This window comes from Columba livia, chromosome 1, assembly GCF_036013475.1.
Source record: "Columba livia isolate bColLiv1 breed racing homer chromosome 1, bColLiv1.pat.W.v2, whole genome shotgun sequence".
Taxonomy (NCBI): domain Eukaryota; kingdom Metazoa; phylum Chordata; class Aves; order Columbiformes; family Columbidae; genus Columba; species Columba livia.
In genome coordinates, this window is record NC_088602.1 from 133663784 (window position 1) to 133690162 (window position 26379).

At 39.1% G+C, this 26379-nt stretch overlaps 1 protein-coding gene and 1 long non-coding RNA gene across 4 annotated transcripts in view; both read left to right on the plus strand.

Annotated features, from left to right (window-relative positions):
• Positions 1 to 4681, plus strand: part of LOC135575501 (uncharacterized) — a 61805-nt gene extending 57124 nt beyond the window's left edge. Inside the window, exon 2 of the long non-coding RNA XR_010466340.1 lies at positions 3748 to 4681. This is a non-coding gene — a long non-coding RNA (uncharacterized LOC135575501). The remainder of the gene's footprint in view (positions 1 to 3747) is intronic.
• A 2541-nt stretch (positions 4682 to 7222) lies between these two features.
• On the plus strand, positions 7223 to 26180 carry PYROXD1 (pyridine nucleotide-disulphide oxidoreductase domain 1). 3 transcript variants are annotated; one of them, XM_065031082.1, is made up of 13 exons: positions 7227 to 7507; positions 9370 to 9442; positions 11376 to 11456; positions 13629 to 13748; positions 15182 to 15310; positions 17177 to 17250; positions 18176 to 18336; positions 19348 to 19448; positions 20708 to 20837; positions 21721 to 21833; positions 24045 to 24167; positions 24450 to 24587; positions 25079 to 26180. In XM_065031082.1, the coding sequence occupies exons 7-13, from the start codon at positions 18330 to 18332 to the stop codon at positions 25325 to 25327; spliced, it is 861 nt and encodes a 286-aa protein (XP_064887154.1). In that variant the 5' UTR covers positions 7227 to 7507; positions 9370 to 9442; positions 11376 to 11456; positions 13629 to 13748; positions 15182 to 15310; positions 17177 to 17250; positions 18176 to 18329; the 3' UTR covers positions 25328 to 26180. The 3 variants fall into 3 exon arrangements, with proteins under 3 accessions (XP_064887139.1, XP_064887154.1, XP_021151604.2); XM_065031067.1 differs by lacking the exon at positions 9370 to 9442 and having other exon boundaries at positions 7223 to 7507; XM_021295929.2 differs by lacking the exons at positions 7227 to 7507; positions 9370 to 9442 and adding an exon at positions 10048 to 10304.
• Positions 26181 to 26379: the final 199 nt, after the last annotated feature.

Consider the following 26379-nt stretch of genomic DNA (forward strand, 5'->3'; position numbering starts at 1 on the left):
TGAAACAACTGCTGGAATTGTAGAAACTGCCCCTTCTTTATTGCCCTCTTCCTCATCCACTCCTTTTGTGGTCCAGGAGGATGGGCACCATGGGCCTCTTGGAGCCTTCTTCCTTGGTATGCATTGGGCCTCATACACAAGTTGGAATATCAGTCCACGGTTGCATCATCAACAGTGATTGATTGATCTTTCCCATCTTCGACCACTTTTTCAAAGCTTCTCTGAAGAGTGGACAGTTTCTTATATGTTATCCAGTCCGAAACAATCTTTTGATAGTGGGATCTCAGACCCCCATCCACTCATGGCCCTGTTCTCCCCAGATGGTCACCTTCCTTCTCAAGATATTTCCTCCATTCATGATCTTGTTCCCTTCTTTATATTGAACTTTTGAAAAGTCCTCTTCTCTTATCACTTATCTGTTTCACTGTTTTTGTCAGAATGTATTCTGCGATCAGCTTATTGATGTTCTTACTCCACTCCAGCTGTCTACCCAACTTTTTCAACATCGCTATCTCTTCCTCTGTCCAGCACTGAGGATATACCCCCTTGCATTATTTGCCTTAGGGCAGGAGGTTTCAGTCTGCTCAGTATTCCATACAACTGGATGAGCGAGCCGTTTGTGTTGTTCCCATCCAATCTTAGAGTCGAAGACTCTTTTGCATTCCTTGTAGGCCCATCCCTGTATTGGGGTGGGTCCCACAACCCCTTTACACCTGGGAAAATGGCAGGCAATACTATGGTGGTTAACATTCATTCGTCCACAATGCGCACACTGGTACAAGATCTTTTTCCTTCCATGAGTCCTCTTTAGGTGTTCACTCAGTCCCGTCATTTTTCCTATCTGGTTCCCACAGCATGGACACGTTGGGTTTTTGTCCTGGACCTTCACCAGTGGTGTATCCCCCACTGGTAACTCAGTCCAGGTAGCCAGGATAGGCATTGGTGGTGTTATAGGATATTGCACAGGCACCGCTGCACCCAAAGATGAGAGATCTTTTTCCTCCTCATCACTCTCTGGCCTCACAAGGCTTGAGCTGATGTTATTGCTTGAGAGTATTTGGGACGTTGGGACCTCATATACCCCCAGTACCACAGACAGTCATTCAACCTGAGTGGAGAGATCATGCCAATCCAAACAATCTGCATCCTCATTCACAAGCTCCAACCTTTTAAAGTCCATCCCCAGCTCCACCAGTTGATTTGTGTCACTGATGGTATTTTTGACCTTTGTCTCACACAAGTCCAAAGGACTTGTGTGTGTGGCTGCAGAAATGAACATTATTCATAACAACTGGCCCATTTTGCCCCGATTATGTGAGAGTTAGTCAAAACCGGCCAGAGCAACCTTCAAATTCAGCCGACTTGGCCCAACAACAACCATGGGCATGGGCTTAGGGCAACAGTAAAGGATTGTTGCCAGAAATTTGAATCACCAAGATTAGAAGCTATCAACCTGTTGGTGAGACAGTTGATAGGGTGGAGGTAACTATAATTCTGTATCACTGGGGCAGAGGCCAACTGTCATTTAAAGCTCTGTCATAAGTCCTGCTAGCTCATGTGCAAAGACCCTCTTCTCCCTTTGAGAAAGGTGAACCCCATCTGACGCCAGCAAACCTGGTGCCATATAGCCCATCCTATTATCAAAAAACCCAAAACTGTGGCAGAGAAACTCACCACTGAGCCATGTATTAATAGACTCTGTCCATCTGTTTCTTCCAATGTCACTGCCAGAACTGGAAGGAGAGAAGAAAAAATAACCCGTGCTCCCGATTCCCTCACCAACCGTCTCAAAGCCCTGAAGTCTCTTTTGATTGCCCTTGGACTATGCATTGCAGCTTCATCACCACCCATATGGAAGACCAGTAATGGCTTGTAGTCCAAGTGGCATACCAGGCTAGGAATTTTCCTGGTGATGTCTTTAACCCAGGCCCCAGGGAGGCAGCAGATCTCCCTAAGGGGAGGGCCCGTCTGGCATATTGGCCCCTCTGTTGCCCTCAGAAAGGAGTCAGGTACAACTCTAACCCATCTTTTCTTCCTCATGGAGGTGGCTGTGATACAGGGGGTACACCTTTCTGACCCTGTCAACACACCTCGTGTAGATGTACATATGTATCTATACATACTTATATGAATATACATATATCAAGTGTATCTAGACATAAATAAAAACTACTGGCATGTTTTTACACTCCTTTATATATATTTTGTTCTCTGCATATGCATATATGTATAAATATATATATGTAGTGCCCTGGTAAGATGTCCATCTGGTGCTGTATCATCTCAAGGTCCCTAGCATCAGACAGAACATAAGGTTTTAAAACTTGCTATTACTTTTTCTGGGTTATTAATTCTTCCTGAGAGTATTAATGTCTTTCTTGTTGGGCTCCAAGAACAGTCAGTTTTCTTCTGGGTCAGAATAACCCGGATAATTTAAAAAAACAGAAGAGCCAGTTTACATGGAGAGATGATGAAAAGGCTGCTTTTGAACAGGCTAAACATGTTGTCTCCCATGTTGTAGTATTAGGTATCAGCCAACCCCACACACTTTTCTAAGTCCTAGTATCACGTGATGATATACATACCACCTTGGAGTTTGTGGCAAGGAGGGAAGGTGAGGCAATTCAAGTGCAGGGTGATGAGCAGTGTATAAGGGATGCACCACAGGGATTAGTAAGTGACAAGTGGACAGCTGGACAGTACATGGGAAACCACTGTGAAGTCAGGACTTACGGAAGGAGAGGGCAAAAAGAACCAGGGGAATTCAAACCTGTGGGTTTGACAAGCTGATGGTCACATCACCTAAGGTTTTGGGGAAGAGAGGAAGCACAATGCTATGGCAGATCTGTCCACTCAAATTAGGAGTGTTATTTTATCTCCTGATGCTCTGTCTTCCAACACTAATTTTCTGATGAGGGAACCCTTGCTTAGCAGACATATGAGAAGTTCAGACACCTCGATGTTGATGCACATATTAATGTGGCTGCATGCAATCTGTGCAATACTGAAAGCCAGTAAGTTACCTCAGTAGCCTTATAAGCAGATTCAGTGAGGACTTGTTGTTGGTCATATTGGACAAACAGACTATATTGGACCTTTACCAAAAGGACAGGGATTACAGAACATGCTGCTGATGGTAGATACATATACAAGCTATATTGCTGTGTCGCCAGCTGCACATGCCAACCAGAGAGGAATGCTGAAAGTCCTGTGGTTACTTAGCCAGTGCATAGGCCCACCTGCTTGCAGCCAGTTAGACAGCGGGTCTCATTTTAGGGGCCAAATGGTCTGATAGTGGGTGGCTGAGCATGAAGGACACAGGGTATACATAGACCTATCACCCCAGAGGAGTTGATCTAATGGGATGAACTAATGCTTTACTAAAAGAGCATGGGCCCCGTCTCACACCATCCTTAACTGGCCAACACTGCTATTACAGGTTGTAAAGAATTTGGACAGTAAAGCATGCTTCCAAGGCTGTACCTCTTATCTTAGCATCTTTTGCTGGGACATCAGCACTATAAGGTACAGTCCAAGATGTTGACAGAGCCCAATAACCCCTTCAGAGTCAGAAGCAAGTGCAAACACCAGACTTTTCAAGGGAAACTCATCCCTGCAGACACGACACATGGACCAGGAGTCACATACTTAATGCTAAAGGAGGAAGCAGACATCCCTCATTACATGACTGAAATTATGCTGTATGTGCTGTACGTAAAAAAAAGTCTTTTGTTTTCTCTCATGCAGAACTGCTACCTGGAGCTTCACAGTATTGCTTTTGGTCTCTGCATGCTGTGTATCAGTGAACATGAAGTGCCAGACATCTCCACCCACCAGCAGCATCAAAGCCTCTCTTCATCTGCTACATCAAATAACTGGACTGTTTGGTGAAATATGTCTGTGTCTTGGGGTACATTGGACTAGGGGTGGAACCAGATTGCAGGACATCTCTTATGTTCCTAGCTCCAAGGTGATTTCTATCCTACACTTATTCTCACAATCAGTATGTGTTTTATTGCCCTTGTGTTACTAATTTTAGTAATTGTTTTTTGTAAAATAATCTTTCTAATAGCCAAAAAATTTTACCGGTATAATCTGCAACTCATGGTATCTGTAGAAAAAGTCAGCTGTGCGTGGATCAAGGGGTGGAAGTTAGTCATCCTGACCGGAAGATCATTGTACATCGAGGAGTTAGTGATCCACAAAACAGCTGACTTGGGCTGGCCCAAGCCTGTGCTGTGCTGTACAGTGCTGCACATACTGCCTGGCCTTCAAGCCGTGCTGTGCCACACACATCCCTCGGCTACGGGATGAACTTAGCCAGCTAACTGTAATGAGGAGTCTGTTGTCACCTTCCACTGAGTGCTGCTGATTACACCACCTGTGTGGCCTTGCCTTTATCTAACAGTGTGCCCGCGAGTTCTCACATTAACATCCTTTTTGTTTGACAGTAGAAATTATGAATATACATGTTTTCTTGTAAGAAAACCCTGTAGGAACTCAAAAAACCACAGTGCTGGGTCACTTTTTCACCAATGAGATCTGTACAGTGTGCCTCTTTGGAGATCCACCCAGTGATGCACAACTTGGGGCTCCCAGCATCTGGAGGGATGTGAGATTATCTATACTATTGTCTTTTTTGTTATAGTGTTAGCTCCAATAAACTTCATTTTAAGTGATACTTTACAGAGTCAGAATGCATTTCTTACTGGAATCATGATGAACTAGCACCTCCTGGTGCCAAAACTTCCAAGTGGTTTTCGAGAAGCAAGTCCATAGTTTTAAAAATCATTCAGATTAACCACAGTGATAATATGACATTTTCTGCCTTTATGTGAACCAAATACTAACTGACAAAAAAATCTCCTTGGAATCTTTAATGTCACTCAGCCTGTAAAAGGTTTTGTGCTCTTTTAGGGCTTTATCACTTCTCTGATCCCCTTCAAAAGGCCAGTCAAACAGTATGTAATTTTTAGTTCATCTTTATCATTCAGTAGGTAGATTGGGCACCTCTTTTCTCCTGCTGCTTTCACTGTCTGAACAATTTTTCCATCTGCTTGAGGAATGGAAGACAGTGGAGGAAAAACAATTCCTTGTAGTATGTATTGCTATAAAGGCTTTATTGTCATATTCTGTACTTTAATTCATTATTCATGAGTGATACGTTACTCATATTCCCAGACAAAACCTACCATCTCAGCCCAAATCAACAGAGACTTGTGAGGTGCCCAAACACACTTGCAGAAAAGGAAGTATGGTGTAAAATGAATCTCCACCGGCAGACAGCGTGGTTGACTTTTCATAACAGAGCCATGATCTAGCAGGCCTTGCCCTGTGCCATTTCAGAGGATGCAGGGTAACAGAGACCCAGTCAACCTGTAACTGTACATGACACTTTTTTTCTTCATAGAATAGGATTTGGCTACTGGAATTTGGGGTGGTTATCACAGTCAAATGTTATTTAGATTGTGAGTGTCAGATAAGCAAAGTCATGCATTGAAGGTTATATACACACTGATGCAAGCAACAGAGGTGCCATGACGGGTGCACAGTCATCTTCAGAGATACTCAGAGAACATTAAAAGTTCTCGTTTAATAAAGAATAAAATCTACTTAATGACTGCTATCTACTTTCTTGGTCTCACATCCTCTGCTTCTTCTTTCAACACATATGCACCAAGCTTGGTAAGAAGCATCAGGAATGAATTCACAATGGGTTACTGATACTAAAGCCAAGTTCATTACAAACTCTACACAAATTAAACATTATTAATCTGGAAAAGTTTCTACAGATCTGCATTTGTCATGTCCTTCCTGTCAATTAGGAACTGAGAAGGTATGCTGTAACTGTGAGCAACTATTTTCACGGTCTTCAATTTTGCCCATCTTGTCCAAAATGGCTTTTTACATATTTTTGTAAATGGAGGCAGTAACAACTTTTTTTTTAGTTTACACAAGCAAATGCTCTAAGTAAAATGAGAATTTCTCCCATCATTTATCATATATGGCAGAATAAAATCCTTGGAAGGTATTCTTGTACTTGATGTGCAAGCCCACCAAATTTCTTGCATTGTTTTGGTCAGGTCATTTACTCAGATAATTTACAGTGGAATGGAATGTGTTTATGACCAAAATGGGCAGCAATTGTCTGGACTGCAAAATTACCTTCAATGCTGGGCAGGGGGGGGGGAAGTTACTTCTTAAAATAAGACAAAATTAAAGTATTTATAACTAACTGCTATCAGGAAGTGACTGTTTTGAAAACTGTGATTGATGTCCTGGTAGCAACAGAAATGTCTGAAAAGGCATCGGCCATAAAATAGTGTCATTTTCTGTGGTGCATGCAATTAGCAGCTTTATCTTTTATAGCTTATCCCTTCCTACAAGAGAAAAAAAGCACTGAAGGTCAGTTTTAGAATGAAAATCATACTTACTAATATACTGAATGCTCTATGATAAACCAGAGCACAAAAGCTTCAACACATTTTGAACAGCTCGTGTCAAACTATAGGTGTTGCTGGACAGTTAATCACATGTCGATTTATTTCCTTACTCTGACACAGTTCTCATGTTACTGCACCACACTTAATAAAAAAAAAAGAAAACAGCAAAGTCATTTGCTCCAGTGATGGAGGAGAAACCTGAGGGGACCCAGCACGGAACCCTTGCAGGGCACTGCCAGGGGTGACCCCTCCAAACAGCAACTGACACCCCACTGGGAAGCACCAGGTGCCTCTGTACACTGACACTTGTGCAGGGAGGGTCATGGGTAGGGAAAGGAGAGTCTCGCAAGCATCAGCTCCGTGTTCATCTTAAAACCTGGTCTGAATTACACTTTTAGTCTTCTGCCCAAAACTGATGGTGGAGGGGAGAAGGGGGGAAAATGAACGCAGTGTCTCACATTTCCATGTTTCTTTTTCCTGATTTCCTGTTAGTAAACGAAGAAAGGCCTGCATGTTTGGGGTTTTTTTGGTATGTGTGTGGTGTGGTTTTGTTTTTTTTTTTTTAATTTTTATCATAACTATTTGCTATCTGTTCTCTTTGACCCCTTGACAAAGCTTATAAAAACCTTCAAGCGCCCAGGCCCCCGAAGCTCCCGCCCCAGCAAGGGAAGAAAGTAAACCAAAAAAAAAAAAAAAAAAGAAGAAAGAAAAAAAAAGGGGGGAGGAGGAGAAAACGTGTTTGGGGGCGGGTGAGCGAGGGGTTGTTCCCACCCACCTCCGCCCAGGCCGTGCCCCGGCGTTGCGGGAGGGGCGCGCAGCCAGCGGAGGAAGTTTGGATCCTCCGGCACGCCGTAGGCGCAGCGCCGCCACCTTCCGCGCTTTAGCCGGGGCGCGGCGGTGAGAAACCGTCCCCGTTGGGAGCGGCGGTTTTTTTTTGTTTTGTTTTCCCTTCGTCACCGGTGCGCTCGGGAGCAGGCGGAGACATGGCGGCTGCCCCCGGCGCTGCGCGGAGCCGGTTCGCGGTGGTGGGCGGAGGGATCGCAGGAGTCACCTGCGCGGAGAAGGTAAGTGCCGAGCCCCCGCTGCCCGCCCGGCGCATGCGCACCCACCTATCCGACGGAGAGCGACCGTCTTGTCTGGGGTCGCCATTTTGGCCCTGGGGGCTTTGACACCCAGCGGCAGTCTCAGCCATCGCTCTCTCGGCTCTGGCAGTGCCGGTTGGGGTCATTCCAGCCCGTAAGGCTGGGGTTTGACCCTTGGGCTCCCGGAGGAGGCTCTGCGGCCCCCGGCGTTATCGTAACTTCCGCGCTTCAGGGCCCGCACGGGCCGGTGTAATTGCGTGTGTGTGATGGTGAGAGCGGCCTGCGCCACTGCGGGCACCGCTCGGGGTTTGTGTTCACTGAGTGCTTCTGAGAGGCATCAGAACGTCTGTAGAAGCCGTTCATTAGATTTGTGTGGTAATCACAGAATCACAAAATGTCAGGGACCTGGAAAGATCATCCAGGCCAAACCCCTGCTGGAGCAGGAACACCTAGGTGAGGTTACATAGGAAGTGTCCAGGCGGGTTTTGAATGTCTCTAGAGACGGAGACTCCACATGAATATTCTCATATATGCAGCAGTTACCTAAATAAACTGATAAGTGCAAGTGACTGCTTCATAAAAAAAAAAAAAAAAAAAAAAGGATTGAAACTTTAGTAAGTTGAGAAAGCTGGCATTCCTCGTGCTTGACAAGAGGTCAGCAACATGAAGGAATGCTGCATGTGTTACTCATCATAGCCATAAAGGATTCTACTAAAAGCTAAAGCAGGTTCACCCAGAGCAGATGGCACAGGAATGAGTGCAGGCGGGTTTTGAATGTCTGCAGGGAAGGAGACTCCACAACCTCCCTGAGCAGCCTGTTCCGGTGCTCTGGCACCCTTAAAGAAGTTTTTCCTATGTTTAGGATTGTACAGCTGCAGAGATCATCCAGTCTCTTTGGACTTCCATGAGTGGAATTGTTTGTTTCTTGCTTTCAAGGTTTTTGGTGTTTTTAAAGTAACAGGAGGTGATATTGTATCTAATTGCTAGGATCCTGTTTCACAACATAATATATATCGAATGTCTATAGTCTTTAAGATTGCTATAAAAGGGACTAAAATTTATTGTTTTCTTGAAAATGCTTTCTACTGTGTCAGTGCCACAGAGTTCTGGCTTTGTTTTCTTCCAAAGCTCATAGAGAGTGCCACTAACTACTCTAATTCACACCTCCTAAGCCGTTTTCTTTACCTCACCATTTTTTTTTCCTGCAAAACCCAAATTTGATTATGTGATGACAGAGGCTTTCTTCTTCTTCTTCTCATCTCTTAGTACTGCAGGAAACATAGCAGTATTAGTGGTCTTCCATCAGGCATTTTCATTCACTAAGCCCGTTAAAGTGGCAGTGCGTGTTCTAGAAGGATTTCAGTGTTGTACTTGCGTAGCTGGGAGCATGCTTTAAATAAAAGAGGAAGATTGAACGCAATTTTTCTCAGTCCTGGTTTTGAGCAAGTACAATTTTGTGGCACATAGTGGCAATAAACAGTTTGTCCATCGTATTGCATTTTGGGTATGCGTTATATGATGTCTTGTAGTTCTGACTTCTCAGGCAGCTGTCTGAGAACAATCATGGCATCATGTCTGTCTCAAAAAAATTGATATAGAGTTAGCTATTTTTTGAGTACATTTTAAAATATTCTGACAAAATGTCCTAAAAGCTGAATTTTCCTTAAAGGTTGTGTTAGATTTATTTTCTGTGTCACAAAATGTTTCATATGTTACATAATTTCTGCCTTTCTTGCTCATATTGCATAATTTCTTTCTGGCTTGTGATGACTTATACATTCCCATATGCATGGATAAACCTAATGTTCTGTCTGGCAGACTTCTAATTTCAGTATTTTTAAAAGGTAAAGAAATGCAATAACAGTGATACTGAATGAAAGTTTTGAACAACCGTTAAATCTTAATAAGAGCGCAGAGGTAAGCATTTGAGTTTGGGTAAGTGATGTGAAGTACCTGATGTCAATCTTAAAATTTTGGCCTACAGTGTACATGTGATGATTATTACATAGAATCACGAAATGGTTTGGCTTGGAAGGGACTTTTTAAGATCATCCAGTTCCAACCCTCCTGACATAGGCAGGGATACCTTCCAGTAGATCAGGTTGCTCAAGGCCCCATCCAACACTGCCAGGGATGGGGCATCCACAGCTTCTCTGGGCAGCCTGTTCCACGGTCTTACCACCATTATAGTAGAGGGTTACTTACACCTAATCTGAATGTACTCTCTTGCAGTTTAAAACTGTTACCCTTTGTCCAGTCACTACAAGCTCCGGCAGAAAGCCTCTTTCTGTCTTTCTTGTAAGCCCCGTTTATATCTTGAAAGGCCACAATAAGGTCTCCCTGGAGTCATCTCTTCTCCAGGCTGAACAACCTTAACCCTCTCAGCTTATCCTCATAGAAGTGTTCAGCCCTCTGACCATGGACTCTGGCCCTTGTCTGGACCTGCTCTAACAGGTCCATGTCTGTCTTGTGCTGGGGGCCCCCAGGCTGGATGCAGTACTCCAGGTGGGGTCCCTTGACCTGCTAGCCATGCTTCTTTTTATGCAGCTCAGGATACGTTTTGCTTTCTAGCCTGCAAGGACATGTTGACAGTCTTTATCTGATTTTTTTTGTTGTTGTTGACCAGTATTCCCAAGTCCCCTGCAACGCTGCTCTCAATCCATTCATCCTCCAGTCTGTATTAATACTGTTGATTGCCCCAACCCAGGCGTGGGACTTTGCACGTGAACCTGTTGAACTTCATGAAGTTCACATGGACACCCTCCTCAAGCCTCTCCGGGTCCCTCTAGGTGTCATGCCTTTAACTAATCAACTGCATCACTCAGCTTGGTATTATCTGTAAACTTGCTGAGGGTGCACTCTATCATGCTGTCTGTCATTAATAAAGATATTGAACATGATCATGTGCTTTCCATAGTGTTTTGTAGTTTTTCTGAGGCTTATTAGATACAGCTGGGAGCAACTGCTGCAGCACAGGGTGCTACATGTCAGACTTTCTTCCTGTTGTGTGTCAAAACAAAGCCTACAGCTACAATATGTACGAAACACATCTTAGGGATTCATGCTATAAAGCATGGATAACATGAAGTTTTATATAGCCTTGTTAAATTCATTTGTATTTGCCAATGGTACAACCATGTGAATCTCCCCTAAACTGGCCACAAGGTTTCACCACTTTCACCTTCAGATTACTATGTTACATTGCTCCTGTCTGAGGTACAGGAATACATTCTAGTTGCTTTATAGCTCAGTAGTACATGTACAATGTGAAATGTGGTTCTTTGCGGCTTATACAACTGTTCATCTAGAGAATGCTGGTGACAAGGAAGCCTGGATTTTGTCTGTATTTGAGAGATGAGTGGTTCCTAAAAGTTTTGTATAACTTAGTAGCACTCTGAAGATTATATTCCATTTATCAGTTTACTAATTAACATTTACAATAGCCAATAGGAATCAGCATTTCCTCTGTCAAGACAAAATCTATGAACGCCACTATGCGATAAAAAAATGTGTGCTTAGCAACTACATGTCTCTAGAAATCACGTGATCATAGTGTGTTCTTATAGTTTGCCTTTACAATACTAAGAGAATAATCTTATGAGTGAGTCCTTTATACCACGGCTGCAGTTCTTGAAGATTTGTGTGTGAATGAATTAAAATCTTGGGACTCTAAATTCTTTTGATTTGTCCTTATTCTTCCATAATCTTGAATTAATGTTTATCCAATAGGATTCTACAAGACTAAAGTGATATAGTAACACATATTATTTTTCACTAATAATTTTATTGTCTTAAAGTAAAATCTACTGCTAACTGTATTCACTCATCATGATTTCTGTTTCTTTACAAGCTGGCTGCGGAATTCCCATCAGAAGACATTTTTTTACTGACAGCTTCTCCACTTATAAAAGCTGTAACGAATTTCAAAAAGGTAAGAAAGACTTCATTTTTCTTATGGTAAGACCTTTTCAGAAGTTGGTACAGATAATTTAGAACCTAAACCTAAAAATGCTTATGATTTTGAACTTGTTTTCACATTAGTGTTACTGCAGTGATAAGTGTTAGTAGGACTTATGAGGTATTTTATGGTGATTCATAATTATTAGTAATTGGTGAATATATTCACAACATTCAAGCAAAGGTAAAGCAAGGTGCTTACATGGTTGACGTATTTTCTAAGTTACTGAAGCTTTACTTTGCTGCTTTGTTAATAAGTGTTCCATTTTAAGCACTGAAATAGTATCTTTGGAATAAATTACTTTAAAAACTTAGTCCTGCTAGTGGTTCTCATATACAGTAGTGTGTTTGAATTTCAGGCAGAAACAGAGTTCTGACAAGTAACAAAAAAAGGGATAGCCTTCTTTGAAATTGCCTTCAGCTTTATCTACATCTCCAGCAGCTGGTGATTCAATTACCTCTTTCCTGCTGGTTTGAAAAAGAAAATAAAATCCATATGTGAGTTCAGATTTCTGGCTAGTAGGTTCATTAAGCTAGTTTCACAGAGGTACTTGGTTCTTGAAAAGCGCTGCTCTTTTCCCCACTCAGGGAACTTTGAACTCTATCACAGAGTGTGGAAAGACTTGAAGACTGGATTGCGCAGAAGTCAGGGTGCAAAGCTGCCAGCCAGTGAGAAATTAGATTTTACCTCTCAGGGGAAGTTAAGGCATTGAGATCTGGGCTTGCACCTGGCACTTATATTTACGATTCTTTTTCTGAAACATGGTATCTAACAGGTGAGGGGTATCTCGTGACAAGTAGAGAAAAGACCAGTCTGTGGTTTATCTGACAGACCAGTTTTAACATAATTTTTCCTGGTTTATGAATGCCTAATTGAAGTAACTTCAGGGGGAAAATAAAGCACTGGGAGATTTGAACAGCAGTTCTTTGAATTTAGTGGCTGTAATTGGCTATCAGCATCTCTTTGCACTGTGTTTTTTGTCTGGGGCTAATGGGATACTCAGAATGTGGCTGAGAGACTGAGTGCTCTGTGTGAGACTGGCAGAGTAACACCCAACTGAAGAGTATCTTCTGAGTTTGAGAGTGCTGACAATAGGGTAGTGAGTATCCAGGAAAGACACTCTTCACAGAGATTGAAAGTCTGTAATTCACATCAGCAAATGTTTCAGTAGCTGAAGAATAAGGGCGTAGCTAAACAGTATCTAAAGGCAGCATCTGAGTTTTGGACATGAGCATCTTAATTTCTCTCTGAATTGCAAGCATGGTGTGGCTTCTGGTTCCTAGCTGTGTTCCAGACTCTTTGAATATTCTATAAAGTAGAAGGCCTGGAGGTTCCCATGCAGCTGTTCCCTTCTGGAGGAAACTCCAAATCAACCTAACTTACTTGAATGTTTATCAATTCTAATTTGCCTCTTTTTTTTTTTTTTTTCTTCATGAGTTTCTGAATTATCAGATAGTGGCTATGGATGAGATGGCTGAGTAAATGCTTTGAGGTGATCTCAAATCTGGTTTGCCTAAACCCTTGTCAAATATGTCCTGTTTACAAACTGTAAAACAGTAAACACTTTTCCTTACATAAGGGCCAACTGCCTGCAAGAAGAAGTTTTTAAATCATTAGGTTTTTGAAAAAAATGTCACTAGATTTTTTTTTTAATAGAATAAAAATATTTATTCCAGGCAAAAGTATTTCCATAATTCCTCAAGCTGTTTTAACCAAAAAGTTTTGTCCAAAAATGCCAATGAGAGGAAGATGCTTGCATGGGGGAACATCATTGAGTTATTTTATCACAGTTGCAATGAACAGAAAAACAGGGTCTTAACACTGCATCAAGTAAGTTAAAAAGCAGTGTTAACTCTTGAAAATATGGTCTATTTATGGAATAAAACATTATAGCAGTTAAAGCAGCTATCAGGGTTCTCCATTTTTGTGTAGTCTCTGTACTACTTTGACTCTTTACCAGGAATAGGAATGAAAAGATTCTGTATATAAAAAGGAGCTTTTAGCATGACAAAATGTTTTGAGACAATATGGGCTTTTTTTTGTGATGTCTTTACTAGAAATGGACTTAGCATATTTTGTTACAAGCTTTAGGAAAAGACATGGGTAAATGGTTTGTATATTTAAATACCTCTCTTCTTCCTACAGGTCTCCAAAACACTTGAGGAATTTGATGTAGAAGAGCAACCAAGTTCTCTATTAGAAAATCGATATCCCAATATTAAAGTTATACAGTCTGGAGTAAAACAATTGAAGAGTGATGAACATGTAAGCTAATGTTTTCTCTTTTATGTGTTTTTTCAAATTATTTATTTAAAAAATCTAAGAAACAAGTTAATATTTTGAGCATGAAATTATGTGGAAGAACATTCTGGTTATTATATATAAAGTGTTAAGTTACCAAAATTAAAAGAAAATACTTCCTAACCTTAATTTCATCTATCACTTAGACCGTTGTTCAAGTAGAAGTATATGCAGGGGACATAATTGTTGATCAAAATTACTTGTTAGTTCAGAAATGATATAGTTTAGATGTAAATCTTTAATACCTTAGAGATATTGCATTAAATACCTGATTGGAACAGCAGAGAAACCAGTCAATGAAACCAATACTGTATATCAGTATAGATGTCAACATTTCTGTAACCCTTAGTAGGAGATCTCTCTGACTCAAAAGTTACTGCTTGTTGGTATAGAGACCAACATATTAACAATTTTTCTTACTAAAAAGAAAAACTTGAAAGAACCAACATGTCCATCTTCTTTTCAGGGAGAAATACATTGCTAGTATGAGCCATGTACAGCACATATAGATCCCTTGTTAGTGTTCGTGTCAATGTGTTATTTTTCACTTCAGCATTTATCAAAAACTCACATTCAGATCCAAAACTGGTTTTGCTCATTTTAAGTCACAGAGATATGATTCCAGTTAGATTATAATTCTCCTTATATTCTGAATTGAATGTTATTCTTGTATCATTGTTATAATGTCTTTTTAGCTTAGGTATGTCTCTGTGAACATGAGTATTTCATGAATGTGGATTTGGAGGATCTTTTGCCTCTGTTTTCAGAAAACCTTTAAAAACTCTCTTTGTGCCTGTATTGTTAACTATTTAGCTTACAGTTTGGAAAACAACAAAGAAGGTCATTAAGTGTTAAAATTTAAGTATTGCTTGTTGCAGCATGATGTACCTTGTTTAGTGCCTACCCTTTTGGTTTAGCAAAGAACAGACTTTGCAGTCTTTCTAAACTGTATCCTTATCCTGTCCCTAGTTAACACAGGTCTGCTGTTTTTGAAATGAGATTTGTAGTTGCTAATATATAGTAGCGCATAGGTTTACATCTGTCACTGGGGTGGGTGAACATTGTCACCTAGAAAACAGATTCTTTTTAGCACAGATAGTGAGTAGAGAGTGCCACCAAGTGGTAATCCTTATATTTCATCTTTCTTTGGGTGTACTGTGCACACTTTGCATTTTATCTGTCTCATAATGTCATATGTTTAGGCTTGAAAGTCTGTGGTGAATGTAATGCAAATAAATGACACGCAACCGATGAGAGTATGAAGGCTTACTCTTTAAGAAGCCAGTTACAGCCTTTAATATCCGCAAAATACTATGACGTTAAGGAAAAAAAAAAAAAAAGCTGATGTTCAGTTGGATATCTCTAATTGTTTTTTTTTTTCTCTTATTTCTTAACAGAAAATTTTCACTGAAGATGGGAAAGAATATACATATGAAAAACTTTGCCTGTGTGCTGGAGCAAAACCCAAATTAATTTTTGAAGGAAACCCGTATGTATTAGGAATCCGGGATACTGACAGTGCACAGGTAAATGTGTTTTGGAATTATAAGTGTATGATGTATTCCCATTTCTGTTGCAAAATACTAAAAATTACTGTGGAGTGAAATGAAGAAACATAAGATGGTGTTTGTTATTATATATCCTTAAATAGGAACACTTTTGGTAGCAGAGAAATAGCTTTAAACTACCATTAAATAAATTAATTAGTCACTAAATTTATTAAGTTTATAGATAGCTCATAGACAGTATTGCTCACATAATGATCTAAAATAAATGATATTCTTTTCTCTCCAGGCAGAAGCCAGTCTGCAATTCTGAACAGGAAGTAGGCACCAATAGAAACTTCCCTGAGAAGGTGTATCTGGTACACAGTATGAAGGGCCACTTCCTGAAGTGAAAAGCTACTGAAGGATGCTTTTTTAAAGTTCTACTGTAGCTTCTCACTTTACAGAAAGAGTTACGGTTATAGTCAAACATGTGGAAAAGTTTTCACATGAGTAATGACTTAAACAACTAAAACCTCAGCTTGCAAGTAGGAAGTGAGGTTTAGCTGCTATAGGTCTTTAGAATTAGAGGAGGCAGGGTGAAAGTGAACACTTGCTGCTTCTCCATAACATAAGAACTGTAATTCATCAGCTAAAGTTTGACACTGAGAATAAAGCAATCTGAAGTGAAACTATGAAATTGTTGTTTGTTTTGGACATTAAAACTTTACCTGAGTTTGAGAAAAGGAAAAAAAAAATGGGGGGGGGTTGGCAGAATTAGAAGAAGAGGGAAGGAAAAAACACACAAAAAAGACAGGCCTCGATAAATTTATCTTGTCTGAATTGAAGAGAAATATGCCACCAGAGTGGCTCCAGTGGTGTCTGGAAGCTGTGAGGGTGTTCCAGGGTAGTACTGTTGTGTGCTTGTCATCTTCTGATGGTGCTTGTTGTCTTCTGATGGTCTTCCTTGTGCATCCACTGTTGGCCACTGTATGAAGCAGTAGATTGGGCTGTCATTTGTGAAAACTGATACTGAACTTCAAATAAGTCTGAAAATACTTGTTTCTGGTTTTTTGTTTGTTTTCTTTTTCACAATGATCAGTTGTGTTCAGTAGTCACCTCTGATACAACTTCAGTATCCTCCTCTGAAGGGATTAAAGGACTGCAGTTTTTGTTGTCTTTTACAGTTTGGGTTCTCTTATACAATTAGTCAGGCAAACCAGAAGCATGGATGAACAAATTTTTTGTGTAATTGTAATAATTGTTCTGATAATTGTGATTCTTGATCTGTTTGAAAGAAAATACTTGAATGGTTATATATGATCTAAAAAATACTGTCTGGGCTGTAGAGTTTTTTGTTTCTTTCACCACTAAGATGTGATTTGGAGACTTGTTTCTTTCTTTTTTTTTTTTTTTTCACAAATAAAATTTGTTCTCAGATTTGTAACAAATTATTCTTTAAATTCCTGGTTTCTGATCAGGAATTTTTGGGCTCCTAGATTTCTGTATTTTTGCCTTTTTAATGCTATGCAAATTACCATGAAAGTTATACAAGTTGTGATAAAACTGGATTAATGATACCACAATGCTAATGGTCTCTAGGACAGAGAAACATCTCCTGAATTCTATTAAGGGCTCTGTCAAATTGGCTTACATGTAATTATTTAACTTCCCCTGTCTCAATTTGAGACTCATAAGGCTGTATCAATAACTTTATCCTGTAATGTGATAGAACTTCACAGGTTTTGTTAGCCTCTGTAACAGATCTTAGTATAAGTAAATGTGTATCATTAGTCTGAGAAAATCAAAATAAGAAGACTGAGAGAAAGAAAATACTGAGAAGTATATAATTGATAAGTGTGAGGGAAGATGTAAGTTGTAATTGACTCTTTTCCTTTCTTAACGCAGGCTTTTCAGAAGAATTTGGCTCAAGCGGAGAGAATAGTAGTGGTAGGAAATGGTGGGATTGCACTTGAATTAGTGTAAGTAAATGACTGAGTTTTAATGATACATATGCCAATAAAATCTTTATCAATGCAATGTCAAATCTGGTGTGTATGAGTTTTGGAGAAGGTTGACTTATAAAACTGTAGCTCTTAACCTTTTTTGATACTAAATGCTTAAAAAAAAATGTTCATAGTATAGTGGTGCTTACTGTGATGTAAAATTCAGCAAGCTTCAGAAGCTTTGACACATCAATATCAAGAATATACGGAGATTTCTGTTAAGACTTACGGCAATATTTAAGTTACAAAACTTGTTTTACTTCTGGAGACAGAAGATGTAAAGGAATAAAGAGACAGCTTATCTTGCACCCAGCCTAATTTAAGTTGATGGAACTTTTGAAGTGCCTGACGTGGCCTTTGTCACACGTAGGGTACTGAACAGTGTGGTCCTGCAGTCTGCTAGGTTACAGAACCCCCTGTATTATGCAGTTATGTGGCCTTGTTTTGTGTTGCATAGAATCACCTTTTCACTTTCACTAAATTGTTCTCTGCATGTCTCTACCAGTTCATGTTCCAGGTAGTACAAACAACATCCAAATGCCTGTTCTTGGTAATGGGCAGTCTGGCAAAAATGCACATTTCTTCCATTGTGGAGAGCAGGAAATAACTAAGTATTATTATTACAAATTTAATCTGCCTCACCTCCTGCCCTGGTTCAGTCAAGGTTGTGCTGGTGAGGAAGCATGAGCTGTCAACTTGAAGAGATTTTTTTTTTTTTTTTTTTTTTTTTTAATAGGCTCCTTATGTAAATAGTTAGAAGGAGTAGTGGATTTGATAGGTTTAAAAGTCTTGTATCCCTTGTTTCTAGCTTCTGGAATGAAACCTTGCACGCTTCTAGTTGCTAAGAGTCAGATCCTTTTGGGGTAGTCTGTCACTTTATCCGTTGTTTAAATGTCCACAGGTATGAAATTCAAGGCTGTGAAGTAATCTGGGCTATCAAAGACAAAGCCATTGGGAACACTTTTTTTGATGCAGGAGCAGCTGAATTTCTCATTCCAAAGTTAACTGCTGAAAAACGAGAGACTCCACTTGAATGTAAAAGAACCAAGTACACAATGGAAGGTACAGTGTTTTAGTCTCCTACGCTGCAGCAGCAGCATTTAATATTAACAATAGTCCTAAGATCAGTTAATTTAGCAGGCAATATGTAAGGTTTTCTGTTATCATCAATGACATTTCCTTCTTTAAAAAGCTAAAAGTAAAAAAGGAATATAAAAATATATCGAGAATTTAAAAAGACACACGACAGTATGTAATACAGTGTCCTACAAACTGTGTAAAATGTGCTTGTCTTTATATCTCTGCCAAGTTTTCATTTAATTTCCTGTATTCTATCTACTGAAGAACTTGTCCTATTTTCTTTAATATTTTAATGTTTTTCTAAATAATGTCAGCATTTTGTTGGAAGGAGCTCACACTAAAGCTATTGGAGGACCAGGTAAAACCTCACAGGACATTATTTCAGATGCAGTGAAACTGCAGTCTTAATAACAACAGTTAACTAGAACTGCATAACAAACATGACACAAACATATGCAAGACCAAAGTAATAACAAAAAGAAGAGCATGTTCTAGACTTCAGGTCGGAATAATAAATTGTAAAAGATCCAGCCTAAACATGACAAAATTGCACTCTCAATGTTCTTTGTATGTGTCATGGTATGTTTGAATTTGCACTTTTGGGCGATGGTGAGGACAGTGCACATTTGCTAGCAGGTGGATGTCAATTTAAGTATTAGTGGTGATATTAAGCAACTAGGTCTGCCGTGGGTCCCCAGAACCCTGGTGCTGTTGGGGTCCGTCTGGCTGTTGAGGGTCCATGCAGGCACATCACAGGGTACGGATGTTTCGGAGACGAGTCAAGTAATGAAAGGCATACAGTTGAACAGTGTTTAAAATACTGGCTAGGAGTTTGATTTGTCTGCAAATTAATGGGCTTTGGGACGTGGCACCCTTTTGTCTTCCCTTTTGGCAACCAGATCATGTTTCTCTTAATTGAGAATCCTTCATCTGAATTCTGTGGGCAATGAAGCATGCATGCTAATTCTGATATTCTTCACCTCCTTCCTTCAGAAAGCAAGGAAAAAGACAGACACGTAGCAGCATCTGACAAACCGGGCAGTGCGTTAGGCCCTGATTGGCATGAGGGCTTACATCTTAAAGGAACTAAAGAGGTATGGCCATATTCTTGCTTACACATTTGCTTAAATGTTGCTTAAAGTGAGTAAGGATGACAGAATGTGAAATGTCATATTCAGGATTATTATTATTATTATATTATTATTATTATTATTATTATTATTATTGTTGTTGTTGTTGTTGTTATAGTTATTATTATTATTTAATAAAATGTGCTTAAGCTGATTCTCCTGTCAGAATTAAGCAGGAAAATATGTTAACATACAAGTAATATTCTGCTTCAGAAAGAAGGTGGCTAATCGGATCCCTTGGCATAATTTTAGTGATGTACTCTTCAAACTGAACCATAAACGTTGGTTTTCATATTTCTGTAGAACTGGTGTCAATCCTAGCTTTAACGAGAAGCAGTGGAACCTCTTGTCCTGATTTTACCTGCCATACGTACATTTTCATACATGAAAAACAGGACAGTAGGATTTGTACAGAGGTACAGGGAACATCAGTCTTCTGTCACAGCAGATAATGAAATGCAAAATCAGTAGCAGACATGAGCATTGTGAAGAGTTTTGTGTTTGAAATAAACTAAAAATCCTCACATTGCATGGTTTATTATCAGATCTGTTGCAAACGTTTTAAAAAAGGACCTTTCAAAGGTCATCAGTCATAGATTCTTCCAAATTGGCTTTACAGTATCAAGTAAAGGATGTTTGTGTAGTGGAGAGTGAAACCATTCAAGGCCTGAATCCCTAAAATAGTTTTGAGAAACAAGTAACTTTGCAACTTCTGTCTTGAGGTCAGAATAGGAGTGGTTGAAACATGGGCTGATAGAATAGAATATATTTTATTTTTCTTTTCACATAATTTGGAATATAAATTTATTATTGTTATCAGCATTTAGTTCATTATAGAAAAATGAAGGATTTGAAATCCTGAAAGACAGTAAGATGAGTTTACTTTCTTTCTGTTCTGCTACGTTCTGAATTCTCTTCCCGTAAACTCAGAGGAACTTGAATGTGTTTTCTGGCATGCCAGAAAAGTCTAAATTGTCGTGAAATTTCAAGGAGCATCAGATAGCTGCTGAAAAAACAGGTAAATTACAATTTTCTATGGTTAGACCTGTGCCAAAAAAAGGAAGAATCGTGGGAACTCAGCCAGTGTCCTGTGCTTCAGGACAGGATACATGTGGGATTTTTTTCCAAGAGTAGTAATGTCAATTTAGGTGAAGGTGTACTTGCTGCTAAAAATACTGTTATTGCTAATCAATATGTTTACAATTTTGTCAATCTTTCTTCAGTTTTCTCATAAAGTACATATTGAAATACTGTGCGAAGTAAAGAAAATACACTCACAGCAAGAATTCATACAGCTGCAACGGACCTCTTTGACTTTTCCTAAGGAAGAGGAAAATGCAGAACCAGATGGTGGTAGGTGTCAGTGCTGATGAAGATAAAGCAGTGCTGGAGCATGTTTGATCTTGGTTGCTGTTTTAGAGCAAATACAGATATGGAAAGTAAATCCTTTATTTCTATAAATTAAATGGAGCTCTAGCAACTTAGAGTAGTTGAGAATTTGATTTATGAGCTACAATTGAACTACAGAATGTTATGAGTCAGACCCTTTTTCCACAAAGTCACCTAAATCCTGTATGTAGAATTATCCCTAAAAATTCTGATAAAAACATACGTTAATAGTGGAGCTAAAACAGAAGCAAAAAAAAAAAAAAATCCAGAAAACATTGTGTCAAAACTGAGGTAACCCTTCAAAGACAGTAGAAGAAAATATAACTGTTTCAGTACTTTTTGTATCTATAAATTCTACTGAATGAAAATTAATATTTAAAATACGATTTTAATAGCCAGTTACTTTCAGCATAAGATTCTAGGAAGTCAAATGTCTGATATTCTTTTTGCTTTTGAGGCATTTCCTATGCATCTCTAAATTTATATGTAATAGAGTATTTGGCAATTGTGTAGTTCAGAGAACATCCCATGGGCCTCAAGCAGTGGAAGGACATCGTATTTTCCTCCTACAAATGAGGGTTTGACTTAGAAAAATTCTAGAGAAAGCCAATAGTAGGACTTGGAGCGAAGTTCCAAAATCTTATTTTTCTAGTCCTAAGCAAAGGCAAAAACTGTTATACGTAATACCTGTTTTTTGAAGGGTTTTTTAGATTTTATTTTTTCCTCCCTAATCAATTAGATATCAGAAAATATTTTTTTTCGTCTCTTTATTTCATGTCTTATTATAAGACATCATTAATAACTTCTGTTGGTTATATTCTCAGGGCAAAATTTTCCACTTTTTCAGTGCTATGGCCTGTATATGTGGAATTAACTAATGGAAAAATCTATGGATGCGATTTTATTGTCAGTGCAACGGGAGTTGTGCCAAACATTAAACCATTTATTGATGGTAATAATGTAAGTATACTGATCTCTTTTGAAGTTTAAGCTTTTTGCTTTTTTTTTTTTAAGTAAAGTGAAATAGCCCCTTTTAGCTGGTTTATCCTTCTGACATAAAATATTGATTGATAAAGGTTTTGAATGTTGTACAGCATTTCAAAATAGGGCATGTTGATCTTGGAAATACCCAACATGATAAAAGTTAATTTCATTACTGTTCTTGGCCTGTTATATTGCTACTCATTATATGTACTGATATACAGTATATATACAATATAAACTGTTAAGATTAGGCCTACAAAGACAGAGAAAAACATTTGTATAATTGGTTAATGTGGCAAAAGATTTAGAATACTTTTTGTGTTAATTCTGTACCATATTCTTATCTTACAAATTTTAAAATTTTCTCCTGGGAAGGAAGCAGTCACTTCCAATATTCTTCATCAGGAAAGGTGCTCGTATTATTCAAGGGAAGTCATACTTGGAATCAGCATCCTAACGTGGATGATAATTACAGAGTTCATAGCTGCCACGTGAATTTTCAGGCCTTGAGGTCATTCTGTCTCCACGTTATGTGCCTGGTTTAACCCCATCGGCAGCTCAGCACCACACAGCAGCTCATTTCCTCCCCCAGTGGGATGGGGATGAGAGTTGAAAGGGTTAAAATGAGAAAACTCATGATTTGAGATAAAGACAATTTAGGCAAAGCAAAAGCTGTGCACACAAGCAAATTCAAACAAGGAATTAATTCAGTTTCCCATTGGCAGGGAGATGTTTAGCCATTTCCAGGAAAGCAGGGCTTCTCATGCATAATGGTTACTTGGGAAGATAAGCGCCGTAATTATGAATATCCCCACTTCCTCCTTCTTCCCCTGGCTTTTCTTGGGAGCACACTGTATGGTTTGGGGTATCCCTTTGGTCAGTGGGGTCAGCTGCCCCCACTGTGTCCCCCTCCCAGCTTCTCATGCACGCCCAGCCTTACCACTGGTGGGGCAGCATGAGAAAAAGAAAAGGCCTTGACTCTGTGTGAGCACCACTCAGCAACAGCCAAAACATCCCCGTGTTATCAGCACTGTTTTCGGCACAAACCCAAAACACAGGCCCATACAAGCTACCGCAAAGAAAATTATCCCAGGCAAAACCAGTGCGTTAGGGTATTTGGTGTTTTGGAGTTCCTTCTGATTAGGAAGTAAAACTCTATCTTCTGAATAAAGCAGAAGAAAATTATTAAAACATTCAGCTGATGTTGAGCCATGAAATATTTCAAAGCCTACATTATAAAGTAAGATTAGGAATTAGGTATTTGCAGTGGTATTTTCTGGCCTTGACAAAAATACAAAATGAACTCTTAAGATTTGATGTCCCTGTAACGTACATAGTGTGACTTGAGATTTGGCAAGCTCTGTTAATTTCCTGCCTATGAATCAGTAATAATACTTTTAAAATGATGCTGTGTTCTAGAAATTATGCATTTGTATCTCAGCACGGACGTCTTGCTGCTCTAGACAGTCTCACATTAAATAATTTTATTCGCTATGTAATGCTGTTCTAAACTTTTTTTGATGCATAGTTTGAGATATTTTAAAGGACATGTGAAGGTCACTTATAAAATACAACACTGATCTGTTCTTAAACTTGGTGAGAAACAGATGCAGACATTGCTAGGGAATTCTACTTTTGTAGGCTGATTTTTGTCTTTGCTTATATGAAGGGTTCTAGGTTTGATAAGATTCAGGATAAATACTATCAAGTGCAGGGTCGCATCGTAATACAGGGAGGTAATACTTTCATATGTGGACAGTTGTGAAAAATACTCGATTATGGCATTCTTTAGGAGGTCTGTTTTCTTCCCTTGAAGATGATCTTGAAGGTGAAGGAGTCTTGAGATTGTGAGGTTTGAACACCGTGTTTCTCTTGCGTTTATCAGTCTTTCCTGATTGAGTCAGATTAGGTGGGAGAATGAATAGCCATGAATTGTTCACACTGAATGACCTTTTTCTCTGTTGCTCCATGGCATCCAGAAGAGCATCTTGCTGGGTTCCCATAGTATTTATTCATATAATTTTAAATCTTCAATTGTTTTGATTAAGCAGAATAGTGAGTTTACCGAAACTTCTGTGAGTCTGCTATTAAAAAAGTAACATGAGATAGCTGCTTAACATGGACAAAATTGAATTACTGAGTTTAAATTATTATTTTTCTTACTGCTTATCTGTGTAAATACTTCAGTTTGCTGTAGGTGAAGATGGAGGTCTGAAAGTAGATAAACACATGCACACATCCCTGCCAGATATATATGCCGCTGGAGATATCTGCACAGCATCATGGGAACCTAGTCCTGTGTGGCATCAGGTAAATCAAATCATACAATTGTGTACTCAGCAGCAGCCTAATCTACACAGTAAATTACACCCTATTACACAGACGGGAGAGAAGAAAATTTAATTGAAGCCGAAGCCAGTGAACAAGTAGATAATTCTGGGTTGATGACGAATAACTATGTGTGTGGCCAAAGCTGTTCAACCTGTCTGAGTATAATGAAGACACTTAGTAAGCATTGATGAGTGTCAGTCATTGCACAGTGACATGTATCTGTGTTTTTAAATCTTTTCTTTTTTATTTTTTGTTTTTTAGATGAGACTGTGGACTCAAGCTAGGCAGATGGGATGGTATGCAGCAAAGTGCATGGCAGCTGATACTTTAGGGGAACCTATTGATATGGATTTCAGCTTTGAACTATTTGCTCATGTTACAAAATTTTTCAATTATAAGGTAAAGAACAGTCTTAAATCACTAAGTAACGCACATATTGCTTGTTTATATTCACTTGCCAAAACCAAGCAGAATCTTTAGTATTGACAAACCAGTTTTCTTTATAAAATAATTAATCTTATTCATACTAACTTTGCTAAAACTGAAGAGGGCAAAGATCTTCAGATATATTACAAATTTTAATTGGTGAGTGACAGCTGATTTACTTGGCATCTCTGCATGTATTCCATTTCATTAAGTTTCTGTTCATGGATAAACTCAACACAGTTCAGCATAATAACTGGCTCAGTATTAGGTTTTGTGTGTGGTAGCTCAGGGTGAAGATCTTTCATTCTGTTGTGGGTTTGCAAGTGAATGAATGGGGGAGGTTTCCTAAGGACAGATATTTCCCTGTGTATATCAGTCTTTTGAAGCTTAGAACTGTTACCAGCAGAAATACTGAAAGCCACTACAATAATCTCATGAGTGCTTTTTCTTTTTCCCTCTGTTAGGTGGTGGTTTTGGGAAAATACAACGCTCAAGGCTTGGGTTTAGACCATGAACTGATGCTGAGATGTACCAAGGGACAAGAGTATGTTAAAGTAGTGATGCAGAATGGCCGAATGATGGGAGCTGTGCTGATTGGTGAAACAGACTTGGAAGAAACTTTTGAAAACTTAATTTTAAATCAAATGGATCTTTCAGCCTATGGTGAAGATCTCTTGAATCCAGATATTGATATAGAAGATTATTTTGATTGAACAAAACCCCTCTTCCATTTTGTATTGAGTTCTATAAAACCATTTCCTCAGGATTACCAGAAATGAGAGAGAAATGCAGTCCTGTATGAAGATTTTGTGTTGATCTTGTCAAAATACTGACCGGTGAATTAAATTAATATGCGTGGAAATGCAGCAACAAAAGCAAGTTGGTTGGTGTTGGCAGAGACTTTTCATCTGGATTAGATGAACAAATAGCAGTCTTAAAAAGTGGGCTTCACTATGCTGCTAAGATAGCAGTGTGTTCAGTTGAATCTGAAGGAACCTACACTTTTTAAAAGTAAACTTATGGAAAGACTGAACACATTTATTTCTGAAGTAAATGTATTTTCTACTCAGCTATGTACAGAACACAAACTTTGAATGAAGGCCAGAATGAGATGTCACTGAGGCTGTTCTTTGATTCTGTGTTGTCTCAGTGTGGAACAGACTAACACACAGGCTTTGCTCCTCTACTATCACTGTCTACTTACTGTATGAAAATGAGCCTTCTATTATTATGAAGCTCTTCCTTTTATATAAATAGATGTAAATATTACAATGGCAATAGTGTTCTAGCAACTTCTTGAAATAAATGTGAGAGAAGGGAGGTCATGTGGTTCTTGGTTGATATTAGACTCTACTGAGTTAATAAGGGTAATTTCTTGCTTACTGAATTTATCCCAACAGCATTTTACAGTGCTGGATGTAGCAGTTCAGTATACGTAATCTTCTAGTTTAGGAGAAATTAAGAGGCGAAATCTATAGCCCTGAGGGGCAAGGAAAGGACCATGCACTCTTTTTTGTATTATCATGTGGTTCAAAATTTCTTTTTCAATAAATAGCATTCCTATGACATCTGCATTGCTGAGATTAAGCACTGCTTAAAGATTAAGCATAAATAAAACTGAAGCCCAGCAGTTGTTGTGACTCAGGAACTTAAAAAGGGTGGTCAGAGCTGCTCTTCAGGCCTTTCTCCTCAGCCCAGTTGTTCTTGCTCCCAACTCTGACAAACACAACTGGAACGGAAAGCAGCAAGTTCTCAGGAGCAGCAA

What these genes read in the sequence shown, in the direction of transcription:
- PYROXD1 (XM_065031067.1), top strand. Translation starts at nt 7,427, where the DNA reads ATGGCGGCTGCCCCCGGCGCTGCGCGGAGCCGGTTCGCGGTGGTGGGC. An exon ending in CATTTATTGATGGTAATAAT is followed by an intron (nt 21,834 to 24,044) that starts GTAAGTATACTG and finishes TAAATACTTCAG; the next exon opens with TTTGCTGTAGGTGAAGATGG. An exon ending in CAAAATTTTTCAATTATAAG is followed by an intron (nt 24,588 to 25,078) that starts GTAAAGAACAGT and finishes TCCCTCTGTTAG; the next exon opens with GTGGTGGTTTTGGGAAAATA.